This window comes from Dipodomys merriami, unplaced genomic scaffold (assembly GCF_024711535.1).
Source record: "Dipodomys merriami isolate MVZ:Mamm:240054 unplaced genomic scaffold, mDipMer1.0.p SCAF_125, whole genome shotgun sequence".
NCBI lineage: Eukaryota > Metazoa > Chordata > Mammalia > Rodentia > Heteromyidae > Dipodomys > Dipodomys merriami.
Genome location: NW_027202549.1, coordinates 3426232 through 3439108, shown reverse-complemented (window position 1 = coordinate 3439108; position 12877 = coordinate 3426232). Strand labels below are relative to the sequence as shown.

The window sequence follows — 12877 nt, the reverse complement described above, 5'->3', positions numbered from 1 at the left end:
GAAACTCTTATCTCCAATAAACTGCCAGAAAACCGGAAGTGGTGCTGCAGCTCAAGTGGTAGAGCTCTAGCCTTGAGCTGAAGAGCTGAGGGACAGCGTTCAGGCCCAGAGTTCAAGCCCTACAACCGACCCCCCCCCCCCTCAAAAAAAAAGAGAGTCTTACAGGGAACTTTCCTGCCTGGGCTGGCTTTGAACTACGATCCTCAAATCTCAGCCTCCTGAGCAGGTAGGTTTACAGGCATGAGGCTGAATTGATGATTTCTTTCTTTTTTTCTTTTTGTGCTGGTACTAGGTGCTTCAGTGTAGACATTTTAACTTGTTCGATCAAGGCTGGCACTCTACCACTTGAGCCATAACTTCACATCTGGCTTTTTGCTGGTTAACGGAAGATAAGAGCCTCTTGGATTTGTCTGCCTGCCCGGGCTGGCTTTGAGCCTTGATCTCTCAGATCTCAGCCTCCTGACAAGCTAGGATTACAGGTGTGAGCCCTTAGCACCCAATAATGATTACTTGAGAGGGCCAGGAAGATCTGAATCTGCAGCTACTTTAGCCTCTGGGTGCTGTGGAAGGGCAGGGCCTTGCTGGTCCTACAGAAGCAGTTACGAGAGTAGAGGAGTATTGCACAACCGTTTCTTGTTTTTTCTTTTTTTGCCTATCCTGAGGCTTGAACTCTGGGCTTGGGAACTATCCTTGAGTTCCTTTTACTCAAGGCTAGTGGTCTACCACTTCAGCCACAACACCACTTCCAGCTTTTTCGGTGATTTATTGGAGATCAGAGTCTCACAGACTTTCCTGTCCAGGCTGGTTTCAAACCATGATCCTCAGAGCTCAGCCTCCTGAGTAGTTAGGATGACAGGCGTGAACCACTGGCACTTAGCTGGCAGAGCAATTTCTAACTGATTGGACTATAGCGGAAAGAGCCAGCCTGGTGCAGAGTTCCAATTGGGTAGAACAGACAGAGGCGGAGCCTCTTATTAACCCCTTCCCCTCTGATATTGGAAACAGGTAAAGCCCTCGTGGCTATTACACTGAAAACCCAGGGTCTCTCAGGGCTGAGGCTGGCTTGGAACCAAGCTACGGGTCCTCATTTATTATGACTATGTAGTTTACATTCCTCCACCCACCTCTGGAGTCCAGAGGCCAGAAAACCTCTTGGCTTCTCTGCCAGACCCTGGAGCTCCCCAAGAGCAAGAATGTGACGGGTTGACCAGCTCATGTAGAATGGCAGGGCTTCAGCTGCCCAAGTGTGTGTGTAGCCACAGCACGACATTCATGAAGCTGTCTGACTCCACCTCCACCTCTGACAGTGCGTGCGAGCTTTTAGGATAGAGCAGGAGCCTGTAAAGGGGGGAGGAGGGGGGGGTAGCAACATCTGGGGTTGGAGGAAATCTCCCCTGCTTACCTGCCCACCAGCTACCCCAGGGCTATCCTGTGGCACTCACCGAATAGGCACATTCCGGGCCTTGAGGGCACGATAATACTCTATTCCCTGCCTGAAGGGTACACGCCGGTCCTCCTGGCCCAACATCAGTAACACTGGAGTCTTTACCTAGGGGTTGGGGAGCGGGGGAGGGGGAAGGGCACAGGACAGTAGTTAGAAGCTGGGCTCTCTCTTCTGGATGGGTTGGGTGGCAGCCTGGAGAAAGGAGGAGGGCTGAGTACCTGAGGGATGTACTTGATGGGTGACTTGTCCAGCATCTCTGCCCACACACTGAGGTCGGGCAGGCACTCGTTGCTGTAAGAGAAGCCGGTCTCCACCACACACCTGCAAGAAAGCCAGTTGTTGCAACCTCGGGAATCCTGAGGGGAGACCCGCAAGGGGCGCTCCAAGGGCATATGGGCATAGAGGACAGGGACGTGTGGATAGAGAGACTCACCAGTCAGGGATATCAGTGGAGCCCATCATGGAGGCAATGTTGATCACAGGGTTCCGGGCCACACAGGCTCGGTAGGTCTCTGGGTACTGACCAATCAGGTGGCATGAGAGGAAGCCACCGTGGGAACCACCCATCAGGGCCACTCGGCCTGCATCAAAATGCTCCTCCTGGAGCACCTGCTCTACTGCAAACTACAGGGGAGGGCAGAGCATGCTGTAACCAGACGAATAACATCGTTCTCCTGATGTCCAACCCTCCAGTACTGTCTCCAGAAGCCCCCCCCAACCCCTGCTACCTGGACATCCTTCACATCCTGGTGGCCCACGTTGCCTGGGAGGGAAAGGATGCTGTCCTGGCCAAAGCCCGTGGAACCGCGGTAGTTCACTGAAGGGGAGGGACAGGGTATTCAGGCAATATTCTCAGCCCCTCCCGGATACCACAGTACACATCTGGGAAGTGGACCCTGGGACCAAGCTGTACCACAGACCCACCAGGGGGTGGGTCAAAGGATCTGAGTCTGCTACTCAATAATCACGGCGTTCTTGCCAAGCAAGTCTCAAAATGAATTCACATGATCAACCAGGCCACAGAGCACTTGTTGGCTCAGAGTGGGTCCCAGGTTCTGGTCACTAGAGAAAAATAAACCAGGCTACAGAAAATTCCCCTCCGCCCCACCTCCCCCCGGCTGATACAAATCAGGCACAGCCCAATCACTTCACCCCAATTCAAGAAGAGTTGTGCAGGGACCTTCCTTGCTTACCTAGCAACACTGCAAAGCCCATCTTACAAAGCATGGCGGGGAATAGCATCCAGGCAGTGACAAAGGATGAATGCGGCCCCCCTGCAGAGACAGGGAACAGAGGGTCAATGGACCAGCTCGGAGGAATGGGTGAGGAGGAAGAGCACAAGGTTTCAGGCAAAATGCCTACCGTGGGGCATGACCACCATGGGCACCTGCGTCTTATCCGGAGGGCTGCTGGGCTGCAGAAGGATTGCTTCAAAGTCAAGGCCAGCTGCAGGGAGAAGGCAGCGGGGAGCAGGATCAATGCAATGCTACTTCTCAGGGACTTCCTCACTAAGGCCCCTGTCTGTAGCTGTAGGTCTGGGGGCTGACCTGTAGAACAGAGACCTGCCCTTACTGCCTTTGTCAAGAAGCCTCAATGAGACAAGACAGTATTCTGGGCGATGGGTGGTCACACTATCCTTGAATGATTGTATGAGGTCTCTTTGCTTTGGGACTTAAGTTTTCTCATCACAAATGATTTGGCCTGATAATACCCAGTACAAGTGTTCAGATCCCCAGATGGCAATCCCCATGACCATAGACTAGAGGAACTCCTAGGAAACTCAGCCATGTGAGCCAGGTGATACAAGAGCCGAAGGATGGCCCAGCTTACCATACTGCACGTTCTCTTGCTCTGGGGGTGGCTGTAGCACCCGGATGTTCCAGTGGATATCAGAAATGGGTTCCGCCTCCTCCAGGGACACCCATGACACCGACTGCTCCTTCCCTGCAGGAGGCAGGAACCCAACTTTCTGCCAAGGGGAAGGAAAGTGTCACAGGTGACCTGGCTATGCCTTCCCTGACCTTGTTTCTGCCCAGTGTAGAAGACGGGCGGCTCTAACTGCCCATTTAATAAGCTGGGGTCTTTCTGCCAACCTCCAGAGGATAAATACAGCATGGACTCTCTTCTTTTTGTTGTTTTCCTTTGGTCAGTCCTGGGGCTTGAACTCAAGGCCTGGGCACTGTCCCTGAGCTTCTTTTGTTCAAGGCTAGCACTCTACCACTTGAGCCACAGTGCCACTTGTGGCTTTTTCTGTTATATGTGATACTGAGGAATGGAACCCAGGGCTTCATGCATGCCAGGCAAGCACTCTACCACTAAGCCACATGCCCAACCTGAGCATGGACTCTTGTTGTGAGTGCTATATACCCAAGGTACTCACAGGCACATATGAACACCTCCCCCTTCCCTGCCCTCCTTAGCCTCTAAGCTCTGCTTTCTACCTGTGCTTTGTAATGGCAGAAAACTGAGCACTTCCAAAGTGCCCTGTTCAGGACAGAGCAGACCCTGCCTAACCCATGAGTTCCTCTCCCATGAGTTGCAAACCTTATGAATCATGCTGGGCTGTGTCCACGTACCAACACTTACCAGGTTGGGGGGCAGGCTGGGTGTAGAAAACTGTACCACCATAAGGTCTTGGTCAATCATCAGTAGCTTCCAGCTTCCACCTGACCCTCCTGGAGAAAACACAGGCCCACTAAGTGCCACTAAGAGGCAGCCACCTTTTCCTGTGCTATCTGTAGAGTTCCAGATGCAGACTCTTCAGTGTCCCATCTACCCAGAGAGGTGTCTCTCACGGACACTCAACTGCAAATGCCCTGGGTGAGTGCTTAGTCCCTGGTTTATCTGGTAGACACTGGCTATGTCCAGGAACTGCCAGACATGGCAACATACGAGGTTACAACCACATTCTACCCTCCCCTCAGTGGGAAGGGACAGCAATTGGGTCTAGGGAGTAGAGTGCGGTATGAAGGCAGGGGGAGAAAGAGGATGACTGGCAGATCATGGCCAAGAGAGAGGTTTAGGGTTTAGGGTAAGGGTGGAGCCTATGATTGGATGCTGCAGGCCCTGAAGATGTGGTGTATTGGCTGGGACGGGGCAGCATGGGCGGGATCCTCAAAGGACTTATTTAAGGCTGTAGAATGGCCAGTGGTCAGAGTGTTACTTCTGGCTCACACTCTAAGTGATGGCTGGCTGGCTCACCACTCTGGCCCTTGCCTCTACTGCGCAAACTCTGCTCACCAGCTGTTAGGGAGACCACACTGCCTGTCTGCGTGTCCACAGCAAATAGGTCCTAAGGCAGAAGGGAAAGATAACATGAAGTGGTACATCCAAGAGTCCCTCACCTCCTTTCTAGCCTCTTGGGGACCCTAGGGCCAAGCTATGACCATAGACACCTGTGTGTAATGTCTACTTAGTGCGGTAAGGAGTTGCCTGAGTGCTTAGGTTCAAACCTCAGCCCACCACAACTTAAGGGACAAGGTAAAGAATGCCATGGAGTTAATGTGAAGCCAAATGATACCCCCAAGGAAGTGTGGCATGACTGAATGCCTTCACCCTCATGTCCTTACAGTATATTCAGGAATTCTTTTTTTTTTGCTGGTCATGGGGCCTGAACTCTGGGCCTGGGCACTGTCCTTCAGCTCTTCAGCTCAAGGCTAGTGCTCTACCAATTGAGCCACAGCGCCACTTCCAGCTTTTTCTGCTTATGTGGTGCTGAGGAATCGAACCCAGGGCCTCATGCATGCAAGGCAAGCACTCTACCACTGAGCCACTTTCCCAGCCCCTCGGGAATTCATTTTAGAGGCAGCTCTCTTTTATCTCCTGGCTGGAACGAAAAGGTCAAAGGCTCTGCTGCCGGGTACCAGGGTACCTAGTCCTTCAAGGGGTCAGTGAGTCCTAGAGCTGGGCATTACCTCAGGGTCATGCATATGCCCTGCCCCAGGTCCCAGGCTTCTAGTAGTTGATTTGGAGGAGTTGCTTCTCCGCAGTGTGTGGCCTTTACCTGCCGGCTGCGCTGAGCAGAGTCAAAGACCACTCTCTGGCTGTCAGCTGACCAGCATCCTAGAGGCAGAAGGCTGCAGTAGATCCCAGAGAAGCTCTCTGCAAAGATGGGAAGACCTGGTCTGGATCCAACCGAGCAGGTTGAAGGGATCAAGACCATGGGTGGGGCAGGCCAGGCTACTGGGGAATGGACCAGGGTACCTATAGGATGGCAGTCCCACTGAGCTGCGTGGGGAAGGGGAGAGCGGGAGGGGGGAGGATAGAGGACCCAGAAGAGACAGAACTACTAAGAGGAAATGTCCTGAGTTACTTCCACAGGGCTTTTGGCAACATCAGGGGCTATAACCAAAATCTCTGTCCATTATGGGCCTGAGTGTAGCACCTGGCACAGGGGCTCAATAAATCCTACCATTGAATATCATTCCCTATTTAGCCCTCACTATAATCCTACAAGGAAGGTCAAGACAACCATTCCCTTCGCAGATGAAGAAATGGAAGCTCCCAGGTCCTGTCCAAGGACACACAGCTCATTTGGGGCAGGGCTGAGATTCGGATCTAGGTCCTTTCCACTTCATCTCTGAATCCCAAAGAGAAAAAGAAGCCATCTCTGTCTGTCTATCTTCCTCTCACTTTTTTTTTTTTTTTTTTTGGTCAGTTATGGGGCTTGAACTCAGGGCCTGGACATTGTCCTTGAATTCTTTTGCTCAAGTCTAGTGCTCTACCACTTTGAGCCACAGCTCCACTTCCAGTTTTGAGGTGGTTCATGGGAAATATGTTTCATGAACTTTCCTTCTGTGGCTGGCTTTGAACCGGAAATCCTCAGAGTTTAGCCTCCTGAGTAGCTAGCTAGGATTACCAATGTAAACCACTAGCACCCAGCTCTCTCTTTTTGTGGGTGGTGGGGATTAAACCTAGGGCCTTGTACAGGCTAAGCGCTTAGTAACAACCTCACTGTAATCCTGGAACTGTCCACTCAACTTGGCTCTTGGGCTTCCTGGAACTTTCTGGGTGGCTTCAGAAAGCAAAAGACTTCCATTGCTCATGTCCTTGGGATGGACCAGATCCCAAGCAGAGCTTGTAAACACCAGGATTAGCCAAGTGCTACTTTTCCAGTTGACAAAGGTTACTGAGCTGGGACTGAGGGCAGGGTTAACAACACCCCTCAGGGCCAGAGACCCACTCTGACTCCCAACTTAGTGAAGACCCACTCTAAGGCAATGATTTTCCCCAGTTACTGGGAAAGACAAGAAGCCTAATTGTGAATTTCAATACAAGGATGAGAGCATCTAAATCTCCAGTCTCAGCACTAGACAGTTCTGCTTCCTGTGGAGGCTGGGCCCAGGGCTGGCCAAGCAGGAAGCCCAAAGAACCCAGGAAGGAAAAGCTAGGCACAGATGGAGCATACAACAGAACTCACAAACAGCAGAACTCACAGAGCTATAGGTGCCACCGAATTCTCCACCCCCCCCAACTCCCCAAACCAGGGACCCCCCCCTCACCTCCTAGTTGCCGGGGCACAATGTCCACCACCACTGAGGTGACCTTGGTATACCAGTCATACTGCAAGAGAACACAATGGTCAGATCCACTAGGAAATGGGCAATGCCCTCAGGACACAGAGATCTGGGTAGCCTCAGGGGAGCAAGGGTGTACTAGGGCTAAGTCTTATGTATTTCCTTTCCCGATGTCCAGAGGGGTCTCCTATAGGCATGTCCCTCTGACTTTCACTAGGGGCTTAAAGCTCTTCCTGGGATTGTGTAACTCCCTACTACATCCAATTCCTTGCAGAGCCTAGCTCTCTGCAGATGAGAACCAAAGACAAGAGCTTTTTTTTTTTTGCCAGTCCTAGGGCTTGAACTCAGGGTCTGGGCACTGTCCCCGAACTTCTTTTACTCAAGGCTAACACTCTACCACTTCAACCACAGTACCACTGCTGGCTTTTTCTGTTGATGTGGCACTGAGGAATCGAACCCAGGGCTTCATGCATGCTAGGCAAGCACTTTACCACTAAGCCATATTCCCAGCCCAGGAACTTTTTTTTTTTTTCTTTTATGGCAGTACTGAGGTTTGAACTCAGGGTTTCACACTTGCTAAGCAAGGGTCCTACCCCTGAGCCATACCTCCAACCCAGAACACAGGCTTTAATTTGTGTGTGTGTGTGTGTGTATCAGTCCTGGGTCTTGAAATTCGTGTGTGTGTGTGTGTGTGTGTGTGTGTGTGTGTGTGTGTGTGTGTGTGTGTGTGTGTGTGTGTGTGTGTGTGTGTGTGTGTGTGTGTGTGTGTGTGTGTGTGTGTGTGTGTGTGTGTGTGTGTGTGTGTGTGTGTGTGTGTGTGTGTGTGTGTGTGTCCTGGGTCTTGAACTCAGGGCCTAGATGCTGTCCCTGAGCTTTTATATTTTTGCTCAAAGCCAGCACTCTACCACTTGAGCCACACTCTCACTTCCAGCTTTTTGCTAGTTAACTGGAGATAAGAGATAAGGGACTTTCCTACCCAAGCTGGCTTTGAACTAAGATCCTCAGATCTCAGCTTCCTGAGTAGCTAGGATCACAGGTGTGGGATATAGCCCAGAAGGCATTGGTATAGATGCTGTCATATCCGTGTCAGCACTCTTAGTCTCCCAGTTCCTGCCTTGAAAAAACAAGCAGCACCACAGCACTACGATAACCCCACAGAAGAGGATAGCCATTAAGGATCCATGGGAAGAAGCTCCTGGCCCTTAAGTTCTCATTTAGCTACTAGGAACCTGACACACTGTTGGTACCCTCTTCCCATCCCTGGAGAAAAGGTTCATCCTGTCTGTCAGCTCCCCTTAAGCAGACACTGGAAAAAGCAATTTATTTTATTTTATTGCCAGTCTTAGGGTTTGAACTCAGGGCCTGGGCGCTGTCCCTGAGCTTCTTTTGCTCGAGGCTAGCACTCTACCACTTGAGCCACAGTGCCACTTCCAGCTTTTTCTGTTGATGCGGTACTGAGGAATCGAACCCAGGGCTTCATGCATGCAAGGCAAGCACTCTACCACTGAGCCACCTTCCCAGCCCCGAAACCAAAATCTTAATTGTAAACTTGAGCACAGGAACTAAATCCCTAGGCCAACCTGGTTACTGGGATCATATGCCCTTCTCCCCACCACCTCCAGCTTACCAGGCACAGCTGGCTACACTGATGATGAGGGACCAGAGAGGGGTACTGCAGGTAGACGATGCGACACTGGTCTGGGCTCAGCCGAGGAGAAGAAACCGCCAAGGAGTCACCTGAGAGGAGTTCTGAGCCACACAGAGACAGGTGAGAATCACACACACAGTGGCAAGATGAACAGGTGCCAGCAAAGCAACATGTGGGGAACAGCCACTTACCACATTTCCCCCCAAGGAGGTCCACGTAGTACAGTGCTGACCTGTAATGGGCAGACAGACACTCAGCTTCATGACGGAACTGCGCAGGCCCCAAGCTCATCCCACTTTCCTTACCTGCGATTGGTGCAGAAGCGGATGCCTAACCGGAAGGGCTCATGCCACCAGCCCACAAACACCACACCAGTGTCCCCCGGGGCCCAGAAAGCCTGTAAACAAGACCAGAGGGGCAAATAGGAGCAAGGGACAGTCGTGCAGCAAGGAAACCCCAGACTTTAGGAGGGACATAAGGCAAGTTGCTGCTAACCTGTCCCGGGGATACATTCTCAGGGACCCCTTCAAGCACTGAGATGTTACCGCTGTCGACATCCAACACGCAGAGCACAGGGATGCTTTTAGAAACCATGCTTTCTCCCCAATCTTCATAAAACACAAACTGGTCCCCCTGCGAACACAGGAAACTCAATGCCTGTCTGCAAGGTACTGCCCCGCCTCCTAAAAGCCAGTGCCCGATTCTGACAGGTGCACTGTGGCAAAGAAACACACAGAACCCCGGATGTGGTAACGCCTTCTAGTCTGGCCACACTACAAGCACCTTAATGGTCTGGTCTGGCTTCTTCGGCCTGGCTATGTCATCATCGCTGGCACTGACGTCCAAGGCTTTGGTCTGAAAGAAGGACTCTGCTTTGGGGCGCTTTTTCTCTGCCACATACAACAAGTGTGTCTCCGAGTGGGACCAGGATAGGCAGCCAAAGCAGTCTGGGTACAGGGAGGGTGGATCAGGGAAGTGTCCAGGGTTAATGGCTGCTCCTCCTGTCCACCCTGCCTGAATTACCGACCAAGTGCCTCACCATCCTCATAAACAGGCCCATGCTTCTCCAGCGCTGATAGGTTGAAGCTTTTAAGCTTCCGATTCTTCTCCCAAACCTGAAGAAATCTGAGTGTCAGGATGCCCCCTCCCCTCAAGAGAGCTCTGATCAGTGAGGCTGAGTGCTTCTATCACCCACCCCCTTGTCCTATCACAGACCCACCTCCAGGAACTGCTTCTCCTCCCCAGAGCCTGTGCCTCCAGCCTTACGTAACACAGCTTTCATGGTGCCTGATGGAGATTCTCTGCTCATCATTCTGAGGAAGATATGGAGTAGCAGGTCAGGATTGTCTCCTACTCCCAAATAGTCCTGTGCTGTTCCCATAACCTGGCCATAACCTCCTAGACAAGATTCTTGAGGTTTGGATACTGTATCAGTCCTTATAGTACCCCTAACCTTAGAATTGCCTTGCCTCTCTCCCTCAGCTTCTATTCTACTCTCTTCAGATTCCCAGGACTCTATAGGCTCAAAGCTGGGCCTAAGTTTGGAATAAGACTCCGGTGCTTATCAGATCATGTTAATGGGTTGAGCACCCAAGGGATCAAACACTTGGTGCCAGGCCTCCCTCTGGGCCCTACCCACACCTAAGTGCCTGTGGGTATTCATAAAAGGTTGGCATGGTAGATAGCTTGCTCATAAGCTTCCTCCCTCAAACTTACTCCCCCCGAGTCTCCACACTGTTGCCCGCAGGCCCTGCAAACACCACTGAATCTCCATCATGAAACACCAGGTACTGGCGGCAGAATCGGATATTCTCCATACGTTCCAGGTCCCTCTGGGTCCATTCTGCAAGGAAAGGCATGAGGCTGCTCAATTTGTCTTGGCCAGGAAGGACCACTACCCTTTTCACCCCAGAAGGCCCAGATCCACCTCTCTCAATCAGCCTCCAGACAACCTGAAGGAACGCTGGACAACACTTGGCCAAATCCAGGCCTTCAGTGTCTCCACTGACAGTTGCTTGCATAGAACTCATTGCTACCCTCAGCGTCTACTCTGGGATCTTAAGAGCAGCCTGCCATGTGTATGGAAATAGAGTGGCAGGGGAGAAACCCTACAAAGCATAACACCTCGCTGGGTGCCAGTGGCTCATGTCAGAAATCCTAGTTGAGATCTGAGGATCGTCATTCAGAGCCAGCCAGGGCAGGAAAATCCATGAAACTCTTATCCCAATGAACCACCAAAAAGCTGGAAGTGGAGCCTGTGGCTCAAGCGGTAGAGTACTAGCTTTGAGCAAAAACAAAAAAAAAACAAAATACAAATCAGGGAGAGTGCCCAGGCCCTGAGTTTAAGCCCCTGGACTGGCCAAAAAAAGTATCAGAGAAGAATGTAGACTTGGGCACAAGATGTATGCTTGGTGGTGTGGGGAGGAGGTCGCTGGGGGGGCTTGAACTCAGGGCCTGGGCACTGTCCCTGAGCTTCTTTGGTTCAAGGCTAGCACTCTACCACTTGAGCCACAGCACCACTTCTGGCTTTCTTTTCTGTGGATGTGGTACTGAGGAATGGAACCCAGGGCTTCACGCACGCTAGGCCCTGGGCCACCTTCCCAGCCCTCTGATCCTGCACACTGCATGCACTCTTGGACACTCACCAGCAATACTAGCTAGCATAGCAACCTGTGTGCAGGGAAGGGGGGCGGGGAGAGGAGGGGATGTCCGCCAAGCCTCAGTTTCCTCCACACATTCCGTCTGCACAGTCCAGCAGTGAAGTCCCCGCCCCGCCCCTCCCCTCCTCCGTCCCCCTCCGGCCCACACACACCCGTGTGCACGGTCCGATAGCGGCCCCCGTACTGCGTGGTGACCTCCGGGCCCAGGCAGGCGGCGCTCAGCGCGGGCTGGCGACTGAGGGCCCGGTACAGCGCCGCCGCCTCCTCGGGCTCGCTCAGCAGCACCTGCGCAGGGGACACACCAGGATCAGACTCGGCCCGGCTAGCACGGACCGCCGCGGCCGCCGCGGGCCGAGCCCTCACCTGACGCTCCATGAAGTCTCCGGAATCTCGGGAGCCCGAGTGCTTAAGACCCCGGAAGTGAGGCTTCGGGAGGGGAGGGGCGGAGCCGGCGACGACCCCGCCCCGTTTCCGCTAGAGCCCGCAGGCGCCCGGGAGAGGGGCGGGGCCTGGGAGGCCCCGGGGGGAGGAGGCCCTGGAGGGCGGGGGGAGGGGGGAGAGGAGGGGGAGGGGGGAGGGGGAGGGGGAGGGGGAGGGGGGAGGGGAGAGGGAGGGGGAGGGAGGGGAGGGGAGGGGAGGGGAGGGGGAGGGGGAGGAAAGGGAACAGGAACCTGGAGGAAAAAAAGAAAGCCTATGTCTCTTTTTTTTTAATTAATTGATGGATTAATTAATTTTGTAGGTCCCAAGGCTTGAACTCAGGTCCTGGGCTGTGTGTCATTCTGTGCTCAAGGCTAACACTCTATCATTTGAGCCACAGCACCACTTCCAAATCTATCTATCTATCTATCTATCTATCTATCTATCTATCTATCTATCTATCTATCTATCTATCTACCTGTCTGTCTGTCTGTCTATCTATCCATCCATCCATCCATCTGTCTATCCATCCATCCACCTTCCATCCATCTATCCATCTATCTATCTATCCATCCATCCACCTTCCATCTAACTGTTTGTCTGTCTATCTATCTATCTATGTATCTATCTATCTATCTATCCATCCTTCCTTCCATCCTTCTATCTATCTATCTATCTATCTATCTATCTATCTATCTATCTATCTATCTATCTATCTATCTATCTATCTATCTATCTATCTATCTGGGCCTGGGCACTGTCCCTCAGCTCTTCAGCTCAAGGCTAGCCCTCTTATCCCTTGAACCACAGCACCCACTTCTGGCTTTTTCTGCTTATGTGGTGCTGAGGAATCGAACCCAGGGCCTCCTGCATGGGAGGCAAGCATTCTACCACTGAACCACCTTCCCAGCTCCTCTCCACCCCCCCCCCCCCAATTTATTTATTTTATTTTATGTATCTGTTTTTGTCGATTGTGGTGTTTGAACTCAGGGCCTGGGCACTGGTCCCTGAGCTCTTTTTTTTTTTTTTTCCTCAAGGTTATTAGCACTCTACCACTTTGAGCCACAGCTCCACTTGTGGCTTTCTGGTGGTTCATTGGAGGCCCCCTGGCTAGCTTTTAACCCTCAGATCTCAGACTCCTGAGTAGCTAAGATACAAGAGTGAGTCACCAGCAGTGCCTAGCTGCTTATGG

The 12877-nt window shown here is 52.3% G+C and overlaps 1 protein-coding gene across 1 annotated transcript; it reads right to left on the bottom strand.

Moving 5' to 3' along the window:
- Positions 1 to 1046: 1046 nt before the first annotated feature.
- On the bottom strand, positions 1047 to 11698 carry LOC138824082 (acylamino-acid-releasing enzyme). The gene is made up of 22 exons (XM_070017781.1): positions 11632 to 11698; positions 11421 to 11553; positions 10325 to 10451; positions 9828 to 9921; positions 9648 to 9723; positions 9392 to 9555; positions 9104 to 9241; positions 8914 to 9005; positions 8800 to 8840; positions 8588 to 8709; positions 6946 to 7006; positions 5448 to 5545; positions 4685 to 4736; positions 4031 to 4119; positions 3275 to 3413; positions 2807 to 2890; positions 2638 to 2718; positions 2173 to 2261; positions 1878 to 2068; positions 1663 to 1765; positions 1443 to 1549; positions 1047 to 1338 (listed from the first exon to the last, which is right to left on the bottom strand). Exons 1-22 carry the CDS (start codon positions 11641 to 11643, stop codon positions 1233 to 1235), a joined length of 2199 nt encoding a protein of 732 aa, XP_069873882.1. The 5' UTR covers positions 11644 to 11698; the 3' UTR covers positions 1047 to 1232.
- Between the last annotated feature and the right edge of the window lie 1179 nt (positions 11699 to 12877).

Coding starts and splice junctions, on each gene's coding strand:
- LOC138824082 (XM_070017781.1), bottom strand. Junction 9,724..9,827: donor AGGAGAAGCAGTTCCTGGAG/GTGGGTCTGTGA, acceptor AGATTTCTTCAG/GTTTGGGAGAAGAATCGGAA. Junction 1,550..1,662: donor CCATCAAGTACATCCCTCAG/GTACTCAGCCCT, acceptor CCCAACCCCTAG/GTAAAGACTCCAGTGTTACT.